The following is a 24,698-nucleotide window of genomic DNA, read 5'->3' as shown; positions in this document are numbered from 1 at the left end:
TGTGTGTGTGTGTGTGCGCGCGCACGCGTGTATGCGCACGCGTGTATGCGCACGCGCAAGTCACACTTTTAAGTGTTAAACATTTTTTTTATTAATTTATTGAGAGATGATCTATTTTCTTGTGGAGTTTCTACGTGCGTGTCAAGAGTGGCGTTTTAAGGGCTGGCTCACAGGGACGGCGGGCAGCGAAATCCTCAGCGTTTGTTTAAGTCTGACTCGGGATTTGAACCCGGGTTCTCCCCCCGTGGAAAGCCAACATCTTTATCCACTGGCCTAAAGGGGAAATTCCCCCTCGGCAGGGGAAGATATTAGGCTCCCACCCCCCCCCCCCCCCCCCCACCGGGGAAACCCAATCCGGGTCATGGCACCAATGTAACGCCTGGGATTCGAAGCACATGGGTCTCTCCCACATGGAAAGCCAACATCTTTAACCGCTAGGCTCTATGCACAGCAGACATATTAGAAAGAAATAGGGGCCTCTTCCTTACTTCCTTCACAGGTTTTTTACCAATGATACTAATGAAGGCTCTGTTCCATTCTGGTCAAACAGAGTCAGGGTGCTGATATTGTGCACGTTGTTGAGCTCACTGCAAACACTCTGCTACACCAGTGGGTCTCAAAGTGTGGTCCAGGGACCCTCGTGGTTCCTTGAGAGGGTTCCAAATGACCCCTTATGGGTGTGTAACTCTGAGAGTGTACAAATGGAACCAAATGGACCCGTAAGGGTCCATTTGGTTCCATTTGTACACTCTCAGAGTTATGGGGGGGTCCTAGAAATTAAAAAGTTTGAGAACCACTTTGCTACACGAAATGGGATAGAGCCTTCATTGGTATCATTGGTAACACCTGCAAGGAAGTAAGGAAGAGGCCCAATTTCCCTCCAATACGGCTGCTGTGCATAGAGCCTATTCCCCCCGTGGCAGGTGGAGATATTAGGCTGTGCGTCATCATCAGGCAGAGACTCCGCTGCTACACGTTCACTCTGGGAGTTCAACGGACACTCGGGAGAGAGAGCGTAGAGGAGAAGATGGAAGGCAGGAGGAGGAGATGGAAGTTTTGTCACATCGAGGAGGATTTCTTTCTTTTTTTTACTTCACAGGCTCACAGTGAATGTTAATTTAACCACTTTTAAACCTTCTATTCTTAGTCAAACGGACCGGAGTTGCAACTGTACTCGGACTGCTCCACGCCAAGTCTCTTGGTTACACAAACTGAAAACTTTGCTCTTATCCATTTTGAACATGGCATTCCTATTTTGGGCCTGTCGTTACATTGTCAAAAAGAAAATAGTCAAAAATATGACATTCTTCCGTTTTTTATTCAAAACGTTTTTACAAAAACATTGTGAAAATAGCCCAATCTACAAGCTCACAACGTATCGCGTCGTGAGCTTGTAGATCGCCTATTTTAGCCTATAGTCGTACGTGAACTATTTAGTGTGTGTGTGTGTGTGTGTTTGTGTGTGTGCGTGTGCGTGCATGAGCACACATGTGGGGGGTCAACTTTTGTATGTTTTTTTCGTAAAATTAATGCCCCGCTACTTCATCATATAGAGTGTCGCACAAGTAATAATGATAAAAAAGGGGATACCAGGTTCTCAATGTCTGGTCCGGAGACCCCCGGCGGTCCGAATGGACCCTTACAGGTCTGTAAACTCTTTTTTTGAGTTAAACAAGCCCGGACTTTACACTGTAGATTGGATTTCCAGTCTTTAGAACCAGCGACCGCCCACCACCCCATTGAGTTCAATGGACAGGTGGCGCCATCTTGGGAGGTTTTCGGCTATTACTTTCAATGGTGGGTGACGTCACCTCGTTCTCTTTCTACACAGTTTAGTTCAGTGATTCTCAAACGTTTCAATTTCAAGGACCCCCAGTTTTATATACATCAGGCCACGGACCCCCATTTGATATCATTTTTAAAACAAATACATACATATCTCCAGGACCCCAATCTAACTGTAAAATTATGTTAATTTAACTCTGAGACCAGTAAGGGTCCATTTGGACCCCACTGGTGGTCCCCGAACTGGACGTTTAGAACGGGTGTTCTATTGTCTTGTGTGCTCATTGTGTTCTGCTGACCTCTCACCTCACACTGTGACCTCTGTGACCTCTGTGATGACCTCCATACCGCATAATGTCACCTGACTGACTGACTGACTGACTGACTGACTGACTGACTGACTGACTCACCGGACATGTAGACAATGTTTTATTGATGCCATGCAATAATGATTTAATAGTGTAATAATAATAATAACAATAATAATAATGGAACAATGTGTCTGGAATATAAATATAATGATATTGTCTTTGTGTCACTGCCTATGTGCCATACAAGCTGTGTGTGCGTGTGTGTGTGTGTGTGCGTGTGTGTGTGTGTGTGTGTGTGTGTGTGTGTGTGTGTGTGTGTGTGTGTGTGTGTGTGTGTGTGCGTGTGCGTGTGCGTGCGTGAGGGCCAAATTTCCCTACAAGTATAATACAATCCTATATTAAAATCGGCTTATGGGCGGACGGACCACCCATTCACTATGACTTACTTGTCGGTGTCAGTCACACACCTGCCAGATCTTGAAGCTCAAAACGAGACTGAATATGGTTAGCCGTGTTTCTTATTGCACGAATGCACGATCCTTACGAAAGTTGTACCTCGTTGTAAGGGTGTCTAATCAGGATTTCCAACAATATGAAATACAATACCAATTGGTGTTATTGAAGGGTGGAAATAATTGACCAAAATAACGTTCCCAAACTTCTTTTTCAGGAGTTTTATGTCTGAACTCACCAATAGAGCTTTGTATACTGTAGCACATAAGTAGAATTCAAAATGCTATGTCTCCAAACTGTCACTGGGGGGTAGTGCAGACCAAAGGATAGATGTACAAATAATCATAGAACCATGTCCTCAATATGGTTCTCAATATGGGGTATGGGGACCACCATGGGTCCTTGGGTTGTTTCCCGCGGGTCCCCATAAAATGCATCCTTTGTGGTAGAAGATTGTGCTTCTTACACTCCACTACAATTATTTGACAGCTTTAGTTTAGTTACTTTGCAGATTTAGATTATTAATACAAAACATACATTAACCACTTATGCCTTTTTTTAAAAGCCAATTTACTGTGCACGAGCTTGTAGATCTGCTATTTTTGAAAAAGTTTAACCCATTTTGAAACATTTGAGTACGTTTACCATTTACAATTTAGGCATTTAGCAGACGCTCGTAATCCAGACTTACAGTGTAAACACGAGGTAATAGAAGCTAATGCATAGAAATAGTAATCTATGATATAGGTAAACCAGGAACCTATCATCAGTCTAAAAGTATAATATCAAAAAATAGATAATCTGTACGTTGAAACTATACAAACTATAGGTGGCCAGGTCAACTAATTAACCTGGCATCTGTCCTCAAAATAATATTTGAACTGGGGACCCCCCACCCTGATAAGCACTACAAGCTCACAACACCTCACAACACGAGGCGTTGTGAGCTTGTAGATCTGCTATTTTCACAATGTTTGCTGTCCTTATACTATCTGACAATTTGGCCAATGTTTGACTAGTTTCTTCAACTAGTTTGTTGATTACTTTTGATGCAGTAATGGTCTTCTTCTTCTTTCTTTCTTTTTTGGTATTAGAAGTCCTTGAATTGTCACTTCACTGTCATCTGGGGACCCCCCCCCAAAAGCATGCGGGAACCCCCCCTGGGGGTCCCGACCCACAAGTTGAGAACCACTGGTCTACATAACGTCTAAATTATACATTTTAACCGTTGCATATAAGCCTGCAAGGCCTGCAAGGCTTTGGAGATATGGGGGTGCCATACCTTTGGTTGCTTTGTAGCAGTGGCGCAGCCAGAACGCTAGTATAGGCTGGGCCTGAGCAGGAGCGGGTGGGCACGCCAACCCGCGCACGAGCGCGAAAATGAATTATTTTTGCCTGATTTTACCGATTTTTTTTATCCAAAAATGTATTATAAAAAAGTTTTTTTTAAACGGCCCACCCAGGCCCACCCATGGCTGCGCCCCTGCTTTGTAGGCCAACATCAGTGTTTTGTACTCTGTGCGGGCAGTAACTATGGGAGCCAATGGAGGGAGCAGAGAAGGGGAGGCCCTGTGAACATTTTGGCTGCTTGAAGACCAGGCGTGCTGCGGCATTCTGGATCATTTGGAGAGGCTTAAGTGCACATGCCGGTGCACTCAGTCATATCAAGTTTTGATATGACTGAGGTCTACTCTGGATAAGGAGCTGGGCTGACTCCTGGGTGAGGAAGGGTCTGATCCCTCCAATAGAGTGTAAACCTACAGGATCAAGTGACCACTGCAATGTGTTCCTTGAATGAGAGCTGACTGTCCAGGACAACACCAAGGTTATTTTCGATACTGTAAGTATATTTTGATTTCAATACTTTTGTACTTTTACTCAATCAAAAATGTGAATACTGGAGTTTTACATATAGATACTTCTGCCACTTTGATAAATGTGTTATCTTGAAGCATAAATACAAAACCCAGACCTACACTGAAACAACAAACTGATATTTTTTGGTTTAAATAAAAAGTTTTTTCTTTGTTGTTAAACATTTCAAAAAAGAAATTCAGGTGGGTGGCCAATTTCAGCCAATCATGAGCGAGTACCCGATGATCAGCTTCAATTTCATAGTGTTCCATTTCCAATAGTGTCTGCTCGTTTCTTTGTGTCATCACTTTCAGTTTCACTGGTTTATCCTGTAAGAGTTCTCTCTCCTGATTTTTACTTTACTTTACTAAAGTGCTGGAGAGACGGGGAGACCCGTTACTGAACAAACAAACACTCTATAGCAATGATTACTATCAAGAATATAGACTAAAGAGCTATTTAACACTTACTGTATTAACTGTAACAAAAAAGGGGGAAAAAACACTTAAGGCGGTTACACACCGGCGAATATGCGAATATACGCAACATTCGGACTCGTTCCGAATAATTATAAGACGCTTTTTTCGCTCCGCGAAACTGGTGTGGAAGCTTGCACTGACTTTATAAAGTTTTTAAAAAAAACGTATTATTCGCATGAAAAAAATCGCCCCGGTGTGTAAGGACCTTTACTGTACACCACACCGTTAAATGAATGATTTATTATTCTTTTAAATAAGAGCCTACAAAATGCAATTTGGTTGTATTTGTACGCTCTCACCTCTCAGAGTGGATTAACACTGCCTTAAGGCCCTTACACACCGGGGGCGTTTTTTTCATGCGAATAATATGTTTTTTTTAAAAACCTTATAAAGTCAATGCAAGCTTCCATCGAGCGAAAAAGCGAAGCGAAAAAGCGTCTTTTAATTATTCGGAACGAGTCCGGAATTTTGCGTATATTCGCATAATCGCCGGTGTGTAATGACCTTTAGTCTCGTGAGTCAGACTGTTGCCTCCCACAATGTTGAAATGCTTCCGTCATACAGTCACTCTGGAGCAACGGAAGCTCTGAAATTATCCAGAGATAAAATGGATTTGATACCCTCCCCCCCCGCTTCCGTTTAGTCTGTACAGTCGCGCAGATTTGTCCTAATACCAATATAAATAATCGAGGGCCTGCATAGCTCGCGGCTTATCAGAAATGGAAATTGGAAAATAAACTGTAAAGATAATTTTAAAATAATATACTTTCGTGAACGGAAATGACAGCATCCTTTCTCGGCTCTCAGGAGGTGTAGTTCCAGACTCACTCTATATATAGCATTCAGAGATTGTGGAATAGTTGTATGGCTACGCGATTCATAAATGTGTATCATGCTGCGTTCATGCAGGCTCAGAAATGCTGAAGCGTACAGCAGTTGAACTATTGAATAAAAAACAATGCTGATATTACATTTTTATGTTAATATCGGACGATAATATCGGGAGGCCGATATTATCGGTCATCTCTAGCAGCGATAACGAAAGGCACAAATAGGATTGAGCAAAATAGTCTTTCCCCGGAGTTGACTGTCATGCCTGCATCTATGGTGTCACTGCTTCTCAGACTGTAGCATGACCTCACCATGGGGGGGAGTGGCCTCCTCTGTACGCAAGCCAATCATCAGGGAGACCAAGCCACATCGGGAGGGGCTTACTGTAGGCCTGCTGCAGAGAGAGAGAGAGAGAGAGAGAGAGAGAGATTGTGGGGGGCAGAAAAACAGGTGCTGAAAGGAGGGAAACTAAAAAAGCTCTCATTAAAACACATGTACGCTAAAGTTAGCCGCGGAGAGAGGTGAAGCAAAGTGAAGCTACCGTAGAAGAGGAAGAAGAGGAAGAAGAAGAGGAAGAAGGAGAAAGAAATAAAGAGACAGAAGATAGAAAAAGAGAGAGAGAGAGAGAGAGAGAGAGAGAGAGAGAGAGAGAGAGAGAGAGAGAGAGGAAGGAGCGAGAGAGAGAGAGAGCATGCCACAGAACGTGGTGCTGGAGGGCGGGCCTCCCTGGGGCTTCAGATTGACAGGTGGAACAGACCAGAGCCAACCAATCAGCATCAGTCGAGTAAGTGATTGACAGCTGAGGAGGAGGAGTAGGGGGAGGGAAGACAGATCACTTTAGACCAGCGGTGCAACAGTTGATTAACCACTTAAACCCTGAATGGTTGGTCCCTCAGGGCTTTGTACCAGTGTCTTTTCTGTTTTCGCTCTAAATAAAATATTTTTCGCTTAAAGGGATAGTTCACCCCCAAAATGAATATTTTTATATCGATTAGTCACCCCATGGAGACTTGAATTCATGGATGTTTTTTTTTGTTTTTGTTGCATTCCTAAAACCTACCGTAACCGCTGCCTACCGGTGCGCTGGTCATCAGATTATTGTCTTAGGAATGCGACAAAAACTAAAAAATATCCATGAATTCAAGTCTCCATGGGGTGACTAATCCATAGAAAAATGACATTTTGGGGGTGAACTATCCCTTTAACATAGCCGATCTACAAGCTCTCAACGTGTCACGTTGTGGCGCAGTGAGAGCTTGTAGAACTGCTATTTTCTGCTAAAGTTGTTTCCCCGAATACGGATGCTGGGCTTTAAGTGTAAAACTAATTGTTAATTTTTCTTAAAGAATTTATAATTGAAAAAATATATATTTTTATTAATAACTGATCCCTATTTTGGACTTGTCATTAACTCATTATAGGAAAAATATATATAAAATTGTGAAAGCAGCTGATCTGCAGCTTCTAAACGTCACACGTTTGTGTAAATAAGTATAAAATAAAGCTGGTTAATGTATTTGTTGAAAATGTTTAGATTTTAAATTTAAAAAAAAACTCGCTTCTCAATTGCTCGATTAATCGGAAAAGTAATATAAACGATGGTTGCAGCCCTACATTAGAGGGGGGTTTTAGAAGGGAGATAAAAGAGAAGAGGGGGTGGGGGGGGTTCCGGGGTGTCAAATACTTCAGCAGTGATATCAGCATGCTAGTGATAGAGACCTAGAGTGGCCTCACACGCGCACGCACGCACGCACGCACGCACGCACGCACGCACGCACGCACGCACGCACGCACGCACGCACGCACGCACGCACGCACGCACGCACGCACGCACGCACGCACGCACGCACACGGCTGGACATGACACAAGCCTGTTTATAGCAGTTGTGGAAAAAGTACTACTTGTACTACATGCAGATCTACAAGCTCACAACGCGTTGCTTTGCGACGCGTTGTGAGCTTGTAGATCGGCTATTTTCAAATAGCCATGGCTGAAGTGGTTAATATATATACGTTACAAAGTAACTAGTAACTAAAGTTTGCAAGTAATTATAGTGGAGTAAAAGTACAAGATTTGCCTCTGAGATGTAGTGGAGTAGAAGTAAAAGTATTGAAAATTGGAAATACTCCAGCAAAGTAAAAGTACCTCAAAATTGTACTTACGTACAGTACGCGAGTAAATGTACTTAGTTACTTTACACCTCTGTACATCTGATCCGGTACTATCAGCTGGGTATGGTTTTAAAGGTGCAGTATGAGTGGTTTGCTGTTGTTTCTGTGTCCTATATAGGTGACACCCGGAACTAAGGCCTCATTGGCCAACCTGTACCCTGGTGATGTCATCCTGGCCATTGGGGGCGTGGCCACTGAGGTCATGACCGTGGAGGAGGCCCAGCAGGTCATCACAGGCTGCACCGCCCAGCTCTGTCTGAAGATACAACGGTACCTGTCTGTCTGTCTGTCTGTCTGTCTGTCTGTCTGTCTGTCTGTCTGTCTGTCTGTCTGTCTGTCTGTCTGTCTGTCTGTCTGTCTGTCTGAAGATACAACGGTACCTGTCTGTCTGTCTGTCTGTCTGTCTGTCTGTCTGTCTGTCTGTCTGTCTGTCTGTCTGTCTGAAGATACAACGGTACCTGTCTGTCTGTCTGTCTGTCTGTCTGTCTGTCTGTCTGTCTGTCTGTCTGTCTGTCTGTCTGTCTGTCTGTACCGCCCAGCTCTGTCTGAAGATACAACGGTACCTGTCTGTCTGTCTGTCTGTCTGTCTGTCTGTCTGTCTGTCTGTCTAATCTGTGTGTGTGTGTGTGTGTGTGTGTGTGTGTGTGTGTGTGTGTGTGTGTGTGTGTGTGTGTGTGTGTGTGTGTGTGTGTGTGTGTGTGTGTGTGTGTGTGTGTGTGTTCCAGGCCACTGACGACACTATGGTCTCCTCAGATGGAACCTTTCAGCCTTTTCAGCCTCAACTTAGAGACTGTGCAGCAGCAGGTACACACATTACTCAACTTACAGGCTGCGCAGATGCAGGTACACACATTACACACTCACACTCACACTCACACACTCACACTGACACTCAGGCACGTGCACAGATAGACTCTAGGTGGTGCTAGAGCACCTGCCCTTTGCCCTCTGAACCAGAAGTGCACCTTTGAAAAAAAAATGAAATTAAAATAATATATATATATTTTAGTGTACACATCTGCATCAGACAGCATATGGCTATTGAAACAAATACATATGCAATTACGACGTACGGTACAAGATGTGCCTGTAATAAATATCACACTACTAAGGCAGCCGGCGGTTCCGCGCGCCGCACAAGGTGCCCTTTTTTTTTTTTTACTTGAGCACCTGCCCCTCAAAATGTCTCTGCACGCCACTGCTGACACTCACACTCACACACACACACACACACACACACACACACACACACACACACACACACACACACACACACACACACACACACACACACACACACACACACTCACACTCACACTCACACACACTCTATGTGTTGTGGGGGCTTGGATGGCCCCAATATGGCTGCACAGCCATATTGGAAATAAATTGGGCCTCTGCATTACTTCCTTCACAGGTGTTACCCTATACACATTAAGGCTCTGTTCCATTTAGTGTAGCACAGTGGTTTCTCAGGCTTTTTAATTTGAAGGACACATTTGAACCCCCTCAAGGAACCATGAGGGTCCCTGGAACCCGCTCTAAGATCCACTGGTGTACATATCAGTGCCATTCCATTCTGTTTGACCAGAATGGAAAAGAGCCTTAATCCATTTAGACCGGGAAAGAATCAGTGTCATTTTTAGATTTCTTTGGCTATTCAAAAATAGCAGATCTAAAAGCTCATAGCACGGCACCGGGTGCAGCGCTACAAGCTTGTAGATCTACTATTTTTGAAACAAATCTTTGAACATATATTTTTACAAAAGCAAACATTTTTAACTCAAATCTTTGGTTCTGGGGATTCTACAAATGTCTTCTAAATACTACAGTTTTTTGAAAAAACTTATGTTGCTATAATATCAGTGCAGGTTCTCAAACTTTTTCATGTCAAGGATCCCTAAAATGATATGTATTTGGCCGCGGACCCCATCTCCAAATATTTTGTCGCTTTAAAAAATAAGAATTGAATAGCCAAATAAATCTGAAAATGACAGATGCGTTCCTGGTCTAAATGGATTCATTTGGTGGTAAGAAGGAAGTAAGGAAGAGGCCCAATTTCTTTCCAATGTGGTTGCTGTGCATATACAGTATAAGCCCATTGTGTTTGCTCGTATTAATGCTGAATTTTGTTTGGGATCATTGATTTTAGATTTGGGATAATAAGTTATTGATAATGTGGGTGTTTCTCTGTCAAGGAACTCGGCCACTTTGAGCACAAGTTTAACGTCAGGCCACGCCCCTTTGGAGCCCCCGCCCCCGTGGTCACCACGGAAACCATTGATGACAACAACAACAGTGAGTGATGCCACCTTAGATCGTTTTCTACGTTTTTTAGATTACGTTTTGCGTAATTTAATCAAGGCCTTACATAAGCCACTACACAGCAGCCATTCATAACCTCTGGGCTGTCAGGATTTTGCAGGTGGGTCCCCAAATAATTTGCCAAACATTCATATTAAAAACAAAATTATATACAATTTATTTAAACCTTAAAAATACATTTTCGTTGTGATAATCGATAAATAGGAATTTAAAGTATATTATGTTAATTCCATTGATCCAAGCCGGAACACAATCGATTGATTGATTGATCATGAAAATAAACATGCTCTGAAAATGCACACCGCCCACCTGACTTGTTAAGTGGTCAGATGGGTGGGTGTGGGCCACAAACACTTCTGAGATGATCAAGTGGGCCCTGATGCAGAAAAGGTTGGGAACCACTGACAATGGTCAATGTGAAGAAGAAATAAAGAAAATGTGCTGACACTGTTATTCACAAACAATTGTCATCAACTTCTCTTTTTGAGCGGTGCAACCGCTCCTATAAGAGGGTTTAGGACCCATCCGTGGCGAAAGTTTTTCTTTCCGTTGTGAAAATTTGTCTGTGACGCCATGCTGTGGAAAACACGCCCATAGGCTAATAAGCTTTGCAGTACGTGCTGTGATTGGCTAGCGAGACACATGATGAAATTAACTTCAAACTTCGCAGACGCGCTGTGATTGGCTAGCGAGACGCATGATGAAATTAATAATAATGTAAAAAATCACACCCTGTGTGAAGTGGGCGGTGTCTTGCTAATCACAATACTGAATGGAGTCAACCAATCCAAAATGTACAAAAAATAAATACATTTATTGAAACACTCTTTATGATGGAAGAAACCATAACTTTAAAAAAACAAATTTATTGTTTTTTTTAAGTTATGGTTTCTTATATAGGCTATGCACATGTGTCATGTGACACTGGCCAATCACAGTCCTGAATAGACTGTGATTGGCCAATCACGGTGCAGGGTTAGGCGGGGTAAATTTTTGGCCAATCACAGCGCAGGATTTGTTTTACAAATATCCAAACCTCACTTATAGGGGCGGTTTCACCGCCCAAAAATGTAAGCACATCACTTCGCAGGACGTGCTGTGATTGGCTACCGAGATGCATGATGAAATTAATAACTCATAAATAGCACCGCTCACTTCACACTGGGAGTGATTTTTGGGTGGTGAAACCGCCCCTATATGTGAGGTTTCATATTTGCACCCCCCCAACCCTGCGCTGTGATTGGCCACCAGTGTACCCCCCTAACCCTGCACCGTGATTGGCCAATCACAGTCTATTCAGGACTGTGATTGGCTAGTGAAACATGACACATGTGCATAGCCCTATAAATAGGACTATGCACTTAAAAAAACACATTTATGGGTTTTTTTAAGTTAGGGGTGTACAATGGTTGGTCCACAATATTACTTTTCTTTAAGTGAACTTCCATCACTTTGATGACCACTGTGACCACACCGCCCACTTCACACTGGGTGTGATTTTTGGGCGGTGAAACCGCCCCTATATGTGAGGTTTGGATATTTGCACCCCCCAATCCTGCGCTGTGATTGGCCACCAGTGTACCCCCCTAACCCTGCACCGTGATTGGCCAATCACAGTCTATTCAGGACTGTGATTGGCTGGTGAAACATGACACATGTGCATAGCCCTATAAATAGGACTATGCACTTTAAAAAAACACATCCTTTGTGTTTTTTTTAAAGTTAGGGGTGTTGGTCCACAATATTACTTTTCTTTAAGTGAACTTCCATCACTGTGATGACCACTGTGACCACACCGCCCACTTCACACTGGGTGTGATTTTTTATTTAATAACATAAATTCCAGACTGCAGCTTTAAACTGCTTGTCATTGTTGCTGTCGCTGTTGCTGATGTTGTTGTTGTTGTTATTGTTGTTGTTATAATTTTTTCTCGCATCATATACAGTATATATCTACTGCTATGCTCATGCACCTTTATGTCTTACCTCAGGTACTATGTGTAAATATGTAGATAATTTGTTTTGTTTTTAATCTGTTTGCTTTTTATTGATCTCTCTTCTCCCCCCCCCCCCAACTTTCTTCTTCTTCCCTTTCTAATATGGAATAACTAAAACGATGGAGCTTGCACAAAAACATGCTGTAAACCTCTGATGTGACATTAAAATGTATTCTGATTCTGATGTTATTGTTGATTCCAGGTGTCAGACGTCCTGTCACTCGGAGTGTCGTTGCCCCAGTAACCAAACCCCAGCCCCCCGTTGCTCAGCTACAGAAGTTGCCCCTCTGTGACCTTTGTGGGAAAGGAATCATGTGAGAACTCTTACTGTGCTAAGTCACAGTTTACATGACATGCATTTTACTCACATTTTGTACAGTAAAAACCCTCATCATTCATTTATTCTTTGGTAACTCAAAGAGTGTTTAATGGAACTAAATATATACGCTTATAGGTCAATTAAGTATAATCAAATTAAACCATAAAAACATGTTAAAGATTACATCTCTTATCACTTTTAATATCAGTTTTGCTTAGCTTTCAGTGTTTAACCACTTACTGTAAAACCCTACTTCATTGGCCGGAGTCCCCCAGGGGTCTATACTAGGCCATCTCCCTTTTTCCATCTACGACCGTTCCCCCCTCCCCCTGAATAGGGACGCTAAGGTTTGTGTGGTTAAAGAGGTTCTCAGTCACATTTCCAACGTATCTGCAGTGCTTGGTGGGTCAGCTTTAGCACTAAAGAACTTCCAGAGTGACAGTTCTCAGCACCGCCTCTAAATTAATCTCATAACTCAGAAGATCACCAGTCCATTCCAGGGGGGGATAATTAAATTGACACACTGTATTGGTCTCTTTTAGAGCGACCATTAGCCATGGGACCCATTTTTGGGTCACAGACCCATTTTTATGGGTCATGGGTAAATATACTTTTTATTTTATTTTATAATTTTTCTGTCCTACATTTAAAAAATATATTAATTTTTTTAAAAGGTTTTCAAAAAATGTCAATAAATCACAGTTTTTCATAGAAATTAAATTCCATAAATGAAAAAAAAAGAAAAACCTTTAAGAAGTAGTGAACATAGCAGATCTACAAGCTCACAACACGTTGCAATGCGACGCGTTGTGAGCTTGCTGATCGGCTATTTTCAGGTCCTGGGGAAAAGGTTTGGTTTAAACCACTGGTTTTGAACATCGGGTTCAGGGACCACCAGGTGGTCCAAATGGACCGTTATGGGTCTGTGAGTAAATTAACACTGAGGATTTAACAGTGTAGATTGGGGCTCCAGTATACATGTAGTTTAGTTCACTGATTCTCAACCTTTTTAATTTCAAGGACCCCCAACATTTGCACCCCTGGGCCCTGGTGGCCCCGAACCCCCAGCATTTGGACTCCTGGTGGTCCCCAGACCCCCAGTGTTTGGACCCCTGGTGGTCTCACTTGACATTACTGCCAGCCATTACCGCGGTTTGTAGAATTTTAGATTCACTTAAGACTCGAGACTTGAAACATGCTTGAGGGAACACACAAAACACAGGGGCCGTTTCGTCTCCCTCGGAGACCCCCAACACACCCATTCCGTTGTTCTAACTTCTACTGGTTTCTCACATTATGTACTGTAACATTTCCTTCCGGAGCAGAGGTGCGGTGGTGCGTGCGGGGGAGAAGTGGCGTCACCCAGGCTGTTTCCTGTGCGTGGCGTGTGGCCAGGAGCTGAAGCACCAGGGCTACTACCTGATCGAAGGGCAGCTGTACTGCAAGCAGCACGCCTCTGACACCATGCAGGCCCGAGAATGAGGAGGAGGACCACACATTGCCAAGTGGGCCCCACAATAATTGACAAAAAAACACAAAGGTTTTAACCCATTAAGACCTGAGGCGATTCTTTAAAAAAAAATCTAAATCATAACAGTTTTTTGAAAAAAAAAATCTAAAAAAAAATGTTTTCAAGATTTTTCAAAAATAGCAGATCTACAAGCTCATAGCGCGGCACTCGGTGCCGCGCTATGAGCTTGTATATCTGCTATTTTTGAATAGCCAAAAGACGTCTAAAGTGACACAGATGCGTTTCAGGTATTTAAAGGTAGGGTAAGTGAATTTCTTTGGTAAATTAGTTTTTTTGTTGTTAAAAAGGTTAAAGTACTATATTCTGATAGTAATCATTGCTACAGAGCGTTTGTTTCGGTCACAGGGGTCTCTCCAGCTCTTTAGTAAACACAATATAAATACATTTTCAGGTAGGTGACAACATTTAGGCCAATCAGGAGAGAGCACTGAAAATGCATTTTTCTGTTTAATAAAGAGCTGGAGAGACATGGGAGAGACTCCTTTTACTGAACAAACACTCTATAGCCAGGAGTACTATCAGAATATAGAGCTATTTGACACTTATTTTAACCAAAGTAAATCACTTACCCTACCTTTAATGATAATATAACATTAATATAAAAAAGAAAAACAAGTATTTTTTTTATTTAAAACCTTGAAAAATGTGTTTACTTTGTGATACTGCTAAATAGGAATTTAAAGGTAAACCACATCAGTGTCATTGATCCAAGCTGGAACACAATCGATTGATCGATCATTATACTGAAACATGCTCTGAAAATGCACGCGGCCCACCTCATTTCCTCAAAATTGTACTAAAGTACAGTACTTCAGTAAATGTACTTAGTTACTTTACACCACTGGTCAGGTGGGTGGGCCGCAGACACTTTCGAGATTTTCAGTAAGCGGGCCCTGATCCAGGGCCCGCTTACGGTTGATAAAACCACTGATTTTGGGATACAGATTATCTTTATTGAATTCAAGGCTAAAGCTTTTTTTACGTCTTTTTCGCCATCATTGGTTTAATAAAGAAAAGGCAAACAAGAAAAGTCTTAGAGGAAATGAGGAGTGGATCTAACACATGTTTACAGTCCTCTCCCCTCAATACTTTATCTGTATTATCTTTATTTATTTTTACTTTGTTAAAATAAGTGTTATGTGTTAAATGCAGTAGCTCTATATTCTGATAGTAATCATTGCTGTAGAGTGTTTGTGCAGTAACAGGAGTCTCCCTGTCTCTCCAGCTCTTTAGTAAACAGAATATGAATTTTCAGGTCAGGATACCAATTTTATCCAATCAGGAGAGAGAACGCATAGAGGATACAGGATAAACAAGTGAAATTGGAAGTGATGACACAAAGAAATGAGCAGACACTATGAAATTGAAGCTGATTAATTATGTTCTCTCTCCTTTATAATATTGGATGAAATTTGCAACCCACCTGAAAATGTATTTTCTGTTTTTTAAAGAGCCGGCGAGACCCCTGTTACTGAACAAACACTCTATAGCAATGACTACTATATAACTTTTTCGCACAATTTTCTTTTTTTGTTTTAACCAAAAATATCACACCACCTTGGATCATTTTATTTGAAAATGTTGTCCTTGTTTTGGCCCTATAGAAGCGTGCAGCATGAAAATTTATGAATATGTCCATATTTTTGTATTTGAAAAAAAGCTAACTTATATGATACTTTTTATTTATATAGCGCATTTTAAAACAATTTTCAAAGGAAAACACATCATTACTGTAGACGCCATAAGTACAGTAAGTAAATAAGAGACTACACTAGAGTGTGAAATAATGCAATAATACAAATTATAATAAGATGATATAATGAATTATATTTTTTACAGCTGCCTTATGCGTTATGTCCGATAACTATACATAATGTACATTACAGTACATACAGCCATGATACTACTGTGGAGGAAGCACTGTGAAGTTGAAAATACATCTCTTTATTGTCTGAATAAATATATATTTATAAAGGCTTTCATCTGTGCTCTGTGCCCCATCCATCCATCCATCTATCCATCCATCCATACATACATACATCCATGCATCCATGCATGCATACATACATACATATATACATACATACATACATACATACATACTGTACATACATACATTGAAGTCACAAGGCCCGTCCGAAATACCATACTAACATACTATTTTGTTTCGCCAAATTACTTTGTAGTTTGTCCGAAAGCTTAGTAGCTACTAAATAGTAGGCTATGTGAGATTTATTGTAAACTCAGGCAATTTTATTATAGTGTGCAACAGTGGACTAATACACGGCTGTAAATATCCCACAATGCAATGCGGTAGCTGCCCGGCCGTCTTCATGAGAACAGCAATGGCAGACTGCCAGACTCTTAGAACAACAGTCTGTAATAACTCTCCGATTTAAGTGTAAATATACGTATACGTTTCACTTTGCAAAGTGTTATATTAAATGAGTCTTTTTGGTTTGCTGAAATCATAGACCCATTAACTCATTAAAAACATCAATGGCGGAATGGGATTTATGTTTGGTACCTCTGCTTTGCTCTACTTTCCTAACATCATGTTGGATGTCAGAAGGGAAAGCACACAGTATGCTGAAAATAGCATACTGAGTATGTAGAACGTTAGTATGTCATTTTGGACGCAGCCACAGTGATTACGGGTGATGCAGGCTGGGTAATGTGGTCACAGTGATACATTTCTGGTGATGCAGGCTGGGTAATGTAGTAACAGTGGTGCAGGCTGGGTAATGCAGTCAGTCGATGGTGGTCAGTAGGTCATGATAGCCGGAATAGTGGAAGTGTAGTTTGCCGAGTGTACCGACCTGAAATGACATAAATTATTAAGCACTTTATAGCAAAGATTACTATGAGAATACATAGAGCTATCTATCACTTATTTCAAAACATATTTACTGGACCTTTAAGAGCACAAAAACTCTCTGTCTTTGAAGGGATAAAGAGAGAGGAGGAGAAGAGATGCGAGTGTGAAACCTGTTAACGTTCAGACTGATGATGCTCTGGATGGGCGTGCTCTTGGGCCCGGGGGCCGGGCGGAAGACGCGCGCCTCGTCTCGATTGGTGGGCTTGCTGGAGGGCCGGGAGCGCCGGGAGCGCGGAATGTACGGATCAGCGGAGTGAGACGGGAAGACCCCGAACGTCCCCGCCTTCATACCACCCATCTGAAACACACACACGCACGCACGCACACACAGAAAGCTTGTATTATCTTCACCGAATATACAAGCTCACAACCAGTGGTGGAAAGTAACTAAGTACATTTACTTAAGCACTGTACTTAAGTACAATTTTGAGGTATTTGTACTTTACTTGAGTATTTCCAATTTCCAATACTTTTACTTCTACTCCACTACATCTCAGAGGCAAATATTGTACTTTTACTCCACTACAATTATTTGAAAACTTTAGTTACTAGTTACTTTTCAGATATACATTATTATATTATAAAACATTAACCACTTTAGCCATATTTTATACCTAGGCTATTTGAAAATAGCCGATCTACAAGCTCACAACGCGTCGCATCGCGACGCGTTGTGAGCTTGTAAATCTGCTATTTTCAAATATTTTTGTACTTTTACTTTTGATACTTTAAGTACATTTTGATGCCAATACTTTTGTACTTTTACTCAAGTACATTTTTTATTCTGGACTTTTACTTGTAACAGAGTATTTTTATATTGCAGTATTGGTACTTTTATTTAAGTAAAGAATTTGAGTACTTTTTCCACCACTGCTCACAACGCACTGTGTTGTGAGCTTATAGATTGTCAATTTTCGCTGAATGATCGCCACAGAATATGAACGATAAGTAATAAAAAATGTGCGCTTGGGTGGCGCCGTGGTAAAGTGCCTGTCCACCACCGCGGAGAATGTGGGTTCGAATCCACAGCGGTGCATCCCGGAAGTCGGGTGGGGGAGGGTGATATTTGTCACTACATGTATTCCTTCTGGCTGAGGCGGCACCTGTCAGCAGGGAGTGTTGGGCGGGAGGAGTATCACGAAGGCGGCTACGTCCTCCCGGTGGTGACTCCTCACTGGCAGGTGAGTCAGTAGGATACGACAGCAGTGACAACACAGCTATGTGTGTGGGGAGGAATGAACTGGCATAAAGACTACATTGGGGAGAAAAAAGGGGTAAAAAAAAAGTTTGGAAACCATGAATCATGGGAACGACAGACAGACAGACAGACAGACAGACAGACAGACAGACAGACAGACAGATACCCGTTTACTGGGGGAGGCGGGTTTGAAGGGAACAGGGAAGAGTCTCTGTCCGGCTGGGAGGGACTTCTGCGCCGATGGGAGGTGCCTGTCACTGCGGTACGGGTTTCCGCTGAAATATTCTTTGGGGTGGAGGTGGAGCTTGAAGGGACCCCCTGTTAGCTTGGAGCGATGGGTCGCCACCTCCCTCTACCGCACACACACACACACGCACACACGCACACACGCACACACACACACACACACACACACACACACACACACACACACACACACACACACACACACACACACACACACACACACACACGCACAGTCGCACACACGCACACACTTTTAGCCCATTCAATGGATTTAGACCATTCGTCTGGCTATGCTAGAATATTCTATATATATATATATATATATATAAATATATAGAATGGGGAGCCCCATATTAACGGGTTAATGTTTACCAGCGTTGACATGCTTAATTATAAACAACTTTAGGCTAGTCTTTCTGTAAAGTCACTTGTAAATATTGGTATTTGTGGGTTGCATTTTTTGTAAAGTGTTGGTTGCTTATTTAATAATAATACATACAATTTATAAAGCGCTTTTCTAGATACTCAAAGTCGCTTTACAGAAAACAGAAATTTTTTTTTTAAAACTCTCACGCCATCGACACGTTTCCAGTCAATTCCATCCACGCCGTCGACGCGGTAGACGCGTTGATAGCTTTTTCATTGTTTAATCAGCGATCGCGCTGTTCTATGTAACTTCCACCATCAGATTATCTTTTTTTTCACTTCCCACTTACCCGGATGCAGAAGTAATTGGGTTCCGTTTCCAGTCTCGGTTTTATCTTGAAAAATTTGATTTTTAGGCCAAAATAGGGCAAAACACGTTTTTTCACACGGTATAAAAAACGAACGGAGAGCTCCGGTTACATTTTCTTTTCTCTGGACGACGAACAGTGATCGTCGTTGTGTTTACCAACTGCGGAAATACGACTACAGAAAACGGATATGACGTTTGCACCCTGTTTGGGAGGGGGGGAGCGAGAGAACGAAGACAGCGAGAGAAAATGTAACTGTTTGCTGGCCGATCTGTGGTGTGTGTTTATAAACACAGCCAGACAAACGATTAAAATGGATTTAGCAATTATGTGACCGGTTGAAAAGGTTATAAAACACGAAAATCGCTGGCGCTGGGTGAGTGCATTATGAAAATACTCTGGCAGTCAAAGAGTTAAGAATACAAACTAAGAACACACACATGTTTAAAAAAATAGAGGCTTGCTTCCTAATTCCCACATCTTTTCATGTCAAGGACCCCCAGATTAATATGTGATTGTCCAAGATTTGTGTTGTTTACATTTTTCAAACATGTGTAGATCTGTTATTTTCGATAACACACTTTTGGGCTTGTTTATAGACCTGGTCACTTGCTTCTCTCGCAAAATCTGGCAACACTGCTGATTACCTGCATTAGGCCTACACATGCAGCCTATTCGGGTGGCAGTGAGAAGGGCAATGGCGCTGCCCTAGAGAAGGGCCAAGAATAAGGTGAATACTTAGTACTGGGGTTGAATACCTTCAGCGCATCCATGGCTCTGTGGTACGGGTCTGAGGCGTACACCTCCATCTTGGACAGCGTCACGTTGGGATAGCTGCGTCAAATAACATGGTGTCACCAGAGGTAGCAATAGAATATCACTGCTGTCGGGCAGAAGCCTTGTATCTCCAAGTGTGTAACCACTTTGTATTGGTTATATGTTTAGACCACCTACAGACACACTTAACCAGTTCCACTAGCAAAACTAGCAGAGATCTACAATCTCACAACACTTCAACTGGCTTCGGCTCAGTGGATAAAGTGTAGAGTAGTTCACCCCAAAAAAATACTTATTTTCTATCAATTACACACCCCACAAAGCCTTGAATTCATGGAGATGTTTAGTTTTTTGTCGCATTCCTGAGCCAATAATCTCCGGTAGAGTCTCCTACCGGAGAATCCAAAAAAATCCCCATGAATCTCCATGAATTCAATGCTTCATGGTCATTTTTGGGGTGAACTACTCCTTAGAAGCAAATGCTTTAACCACCTTCTTTCCTGAGAATAGCAGATAACTGATCCACAAGGTACTCTCGGAAATAGTAAAGATAGCAGATCTACCGGACACTTGTAGAGCTGATATTTTTGCAACAAAAAAAAAGTTAAGCTTTGAAAACGTCTTTGAAATCTTAAAATGTAATTTCTGAAGATGTTTGAAACTGTCTACCTATATTTACATGCTCAGAAGAGGCAAGGCAGGTTGATGGAAAGCAGGCCTGGTATCCTATAGTTTCAATGTACAGATAATTATTTTGATAGTAAATTGTTTAGACTGATGCTAGATTCTTGGTTTCCTCATGATCCTATAGTTTACTGAGGCACTACACTGTCTCTCTGCATTTAATGTATGTGTTAAGCTCGCTTATTGTATGTCGCCCTGGATAAGAGTGTCTGCTAAATGCCTAAATCAGGGGTCTTCAACGTTTTCAGGCCAAGGACCCCCTAGCTGAGAGAGAGATGAAGCAGGGACCTCCTCTATATTGTAAAAAAAAACTTTTGCTGCACTTTTTACCCTCTACAACCTATAAGTCTTTGCCAAAAATAGCCGATCTACAAGCTCACAACGGCGATCTACAAGCTTAAGTTCTCCTCAGAAAAGGGATGCTTGCTATAGGGTTCAAGTGGTTAAGGTAAAAAAAAATATCATATCACACAAAGATTTGGCGGACCGCCTGTAGTAACTATGAGGACCCCCCTAGGGGTCCCTCACCCCCTGTTGAAGACCCCTGGCCTAAAATTGCAAAGCTGGTGCAGCGTGCCATAGACCTGTAACCGCTGCCTTTCTTGGGGGGGCAGGTGACGATGTTGCGTCCAGGAGAGGACTGGGGTTTCCCAGGGACCTTCAGGTTACTCATGGCCTCCACTGGCCCCGAGATAGTGCCGTAGAAACTCCCCAAACCACACCTGGAAGGTAGAGTAGAAGAGAGACAGAGAGAACACAGAGAGAACAAGACAGAGAGAGACAGAGAGAACACAGAGAGAACAAGACAGAGAGAGACACAGAGAACACAGAGAGAACAAGACAGAGAGACACAGAGAACACAGAGAGAACAAGACAGAGAGAGAGAGAGGCAGGGTTATACTGCTTGGCAACGTGTCATCACCACGGGGTCATGCATGTGTGTGTGTGTGTGTGTGTGTGTGTGTGTGTGTGTGTGTGTGTGTGTGTGTGTGTGTGTGTGTGTGTGTGTGTGTGTGTGTGTGTGTGTGTGTGTGTGTGTGTGTGTGTGTGTGTGTGTGTGTGTGTGTGTGTGTGTGTGTGTGTGTGTGTGTGTAGCCTTGCGTTAACAGGCTATTCTGCTTGGAGATGAGAAAAGGATGGGAATGAGGCTACACACATCTAAGTGTCTATAGGGGTGGGACCTCTGTCGTAGGTAGCCTACTACTTCCCCCGAAAAACTGTCTTTTTTTTGAACAATCACAACACAGGTTTCATGCACGGGGGATTGTAAACAGCTCTGTAAAGCCTCAACGTAACTTCCTTGGCCGGTACTTCCGCCAAATTCCAGTACTTCTCATTTAGACAGACACTCAACTGGCTTCTTCTCAAAGTGGGGTCCGGGGACCCCCAGGGGTACTTGAGGGGGTTCCAGGGGGTCCCCGCTAAATGATGGATAGGAACCAAATGGACCCTTATGGGTCTGTAACTCTGAAAGCGACCAAATGGACCCTAACGGGTCCATTTGGTTCCATTTGTACACTCTCAGAGTTAAATTAACATTGATTTTACAATATAAATTGGGGTTCCAGAGACAGAAATTCCATTAAATGGGGTCCGCAGCCTAATCCATGTCAAACTGGGGGTCCTTGAAATTAAAATGGTTGAAAATCACTGCTAGAGCCGTAAAGTCTGCGGGCTAATAAGTGTCAATTTGGGGGTCCTTGACATGAAAAAGTTTGAGAACCACTGGGCTAAAGGTCTCGCCCAGTGTGGCGTGCGTGTGTGCGTGCGTGTGTGTGTATGACCCCCCCCCCCTCCCTCACGGTCTCTTGGCTCCGCCGCACGGCAGAAAGGCCTTGCTGAGGATCTTCTTGCCCTGTTGGAGGCGCTCTAGGCGGACCAGTCTCATGGGATCCGTCAGCGCCTCGCGCTCGAAGATCCTCCGGCACTCCGGGTCAAAGTAGCCACCCCGCCTAGACACGCCCACCTGCATCTGGCGGTTGCGATAGGCCGCCTCGTTGAACGGACCTGCCGGGGTGCAATGCGGTTAACCCATTAAGACCTGAAGCCGATTCCACAAATGTCTTCTAAATCCCAACAGTATTCTGAAAAAAACTATGTTTCTATATCAGTGTTTCTCAAACTTTTTCATGTCAAGGACCCCCAAAATGATATGTATTTGGCCGCCGACCCCCATCTCAAAATATTTTGTTCCAGGGACCCCCCCAGAAGCAAAGAATAGAGTTAAAAATATTCGCTTGAAACAATATATATTCAAAGAGTTGCACACAACTGCAGCTCGTATATCTGCTATTTTTGAATTTGCCAAAGTGTAAAATAATGCTTTTTAGCACAAATGAAAAAAACGTGACACAGATGCGTTCCAGGTCTTATAATGGGAAAGTCGCTTTACTTTGTAAATTTGGAAAACAAAAAAAACTGCCTATAGGCTGAGAATATCTTTCGCTGTCGGGTGGAAACCTTGTATATGTCCAAAATAAAATAATAACCTGTGTACCAAAGGATCCTATGTAGTTGAAGAAGCTCTTGTTAATATGTCATTGGTAAAAAAAAAAATTATGTATATCTGTGGACTCCGCTAATAAAGATTTTAATTGAATCGACATGTGTTAAAACTCATTATGATATTAAATTAATTACCTCATTGATTAAGTAGCCTAACTACAAGATAATAAATTGCTATAATAAAACATTTGTAATTGCTTTGACAGATATGGGTATATTTGTTGCTGCCATGCTAGGGCCTATAGAAGCAGAACTTATTTGAATGAATAAAACAGTATTATTTTATGTTATCAACAATAAGGTTGGGAATGGGTGATGTGCGTCTTTAAGTAAAAGTAGCAATACCCACATACTTAGCATAGTATTGCCATCAAAATATGCATACAGTAAGGCTACCAAGTACTCATTGTGCAGAATGGCCCATTTCACAGCCATATTATTGAATTGTAATTAGTAATACATTAATGTTTTTTATCACTTTACAGCTGGTAAAGATGCTGCATGGGTAGCTTAACCTATGAAATATAGCTAAACTTATCCGTTCTGTTTTGTATTAATCTGCAAAGTAACTAGTAACTAAAGCTGTTGAATAATGGTACTGGAGTAAAACAAATTATATAGGCCTACGAGATCAAAGAGTAGTGGCGCGCAACAGACAGGAGAAAAACAAGGGCTCGAAATGTCACTCCTTGTAACTGCAAGGGAGCTATAGCATGTTCTTCGCAAATAAATGGTGCATTTATATAGCGCCTTTATCCAAGTCGCTTTACAATGATTGTGCTTTACATTCACCCATTCACACACACATTCATACAACGACGGCGGAGGAAACCATGCAAAGCACCAACCTGCTCATCGGGAGCGAATTAGGGGTTCAGTGTCTTGCTCAAGGACACTTCGACACTAACTCAGGGGGAGCCCGGGATCGAACCCCCAAGCGGCCACTCTACCTCCTGAGCCACTGCCGTCAAACTTTTCTTTTTTAGGTTTAAAGTGGCTAAACTTATTTTGTTGCTATACAAATTTTGATGGGGACCCCCTGGAACCCCCTCAGTCCCCGGACCATGCACTTTCAGAGAGCAATTGGTTGAGCTGACTCACAGACAATGTAACTTACGATCGGTTGATGAGACGTACTTGTCCCCGATGGACACGTATCCCATCTCTTTGAACACCCCCAGGCGCTCCATGTCACTCTTGCCGTCTCCAGATGGCATCTTAACGCAGGACGTCCCAAAGCTTTTCAGAGAAATCTGCTATCTCGCCGGGACCAACACGTAAAAGAAAAGGTTTACATTTAAGACTTTTATTTTCAAATAGTGAAAATAGCCAATCTACAATATCACAAATGCGTGGCATTGACTATTTTTCACTCATCTGACATACAGCTGTTTCAGAGTAAACCCTCACTTAAACCTGCAGCAAAGATGTGGCAATCTTTTTAAGGGGTGCTGATTTGAAATGGAGGGGATGCTTGAGCACCACAACACACGCACGCACGCACACACGCACGCACGCACGCACGCACGCACGCACGCACGCACGCACGCACGCACGCACGCACGCACGCACGCACACACACACACACACACACACACACACACACACACACACACACA

At 42.5% G+C, this 24,698-nt stretch overlaps 2 protein-coding genes across 4 annotated transcripts; one reads left to right on the top strand and one right to left on the bottom strand.

The window, feature by feature from the left end:
* The first annotated feature begins 4,247 nt into the window (after nt 1-4,247).
* LOC308075443 (PDZ and LIM domain protein 3-like) lies at nt 4,248-14,098 on the top strand. Of its 3 annotated transcripts, none has more exons than XM_080415331.1 (6): nt 4,248-4,393; nt 8,004-8,155; nt 8,611-8,728; nt 10,084-10,183; nt 12,410-12,521; nt 13,852-14,098. In XM_080415331.1, exons 2-6 carry the CDS (start codon nt 8,088-8,090, stop codon nt 14,006-14,008), a joined length of 555 nt encoding a protein of 184 aa, XP_080271457.1. In that variant the 5' UTR covers nt 4,248-4,393; nt 8,004-8,087; the 3' UTR covers nt 14,009-14,098. The 3 variants fall into 3 exon arrangements, with proteins under 3 accessions (XP_080271457.1, XP_080271456.1, XP_080271455.1); XM_080415330.1 differs by lacking the exon at nt 4,248-4,393 and adding an exon at nt 6,121-6,497 and having other exon boundaries at nt 8,611-8,689; XM_080415329.1 differs by lacking the exon at nt 4,248-4,393 and adding an exon at nt 6,121-6,497.
* A 2,717-nt stretch (nt 14,099-16,815) lies between these two features.
* On the bottom strand, nt 16,816-24,296 carry cfap96 (cilia and flagella associated protein 96; the record flags this gene model as incomplete). The annotated part of the gene is made up of 7 exons (XM_080415632.1): nt 16,816-16,876; nt 17,046-17,233; nt 18,300-18,485; nt 19,872-19,947; nt 21,159-21,296; nt 22,377-22,581; nt 24,197-24,296. The coding sequence occupies 7 exons, from the start codon at nt 24,294-24,296 to the stop codon at nt 16,822-16,824; spliced, it is 948 nt and encodes a 315-aa protein (XP_080271758.1). The 3' UTR covers nt 16,816-16,821.
* Between the last annotated feature and the right edge of the window lie 402 nt (nt 24,297-24,698).

Source organism: Gymnoscopelus braueri (genome assembly GCF_963280865.1).
Source record: "Gymnoscopelus braueri genome assembly, chromosome: 20".
Lineage (NCBI taxonomy): Eukaryota > Metazoa > Chordata > Actinopteri > Myctophiformes > Myctophidae > Gymnoscopelus > Gymnoscopelus braueri.
Note: the sequence above shows the minus strand (reverse complement) of the source record. Positions and strands in the feature narration are given on the sequence as shown.

Excerpts from the sequence above, each read along its gene's own strand:
- LOC308075443 (XM_080415329.1), top strand. The coding sequence starts at position 6,405 with ATGCCACAGAACGTGGTGCTGGAGGGCGGGCCTCCCTGGGGCTTCAGA. Across the intron at positions 8,156-8,610 it reads CTCTGTCTGAAGATACAACG|GCCACTGACGACACTATGGT; the intron begins GTACCTGTCTGT and ends TGTGTGTTCCAG. Across the intron at positions 12,522-13,851 it reads CTTTGTGGGAAAGGAATCAT|AGGTGCGGTGGTGCGTGCGG; the intron begins GTGAGAACTCTT and ends CTTCCGGAGCAG.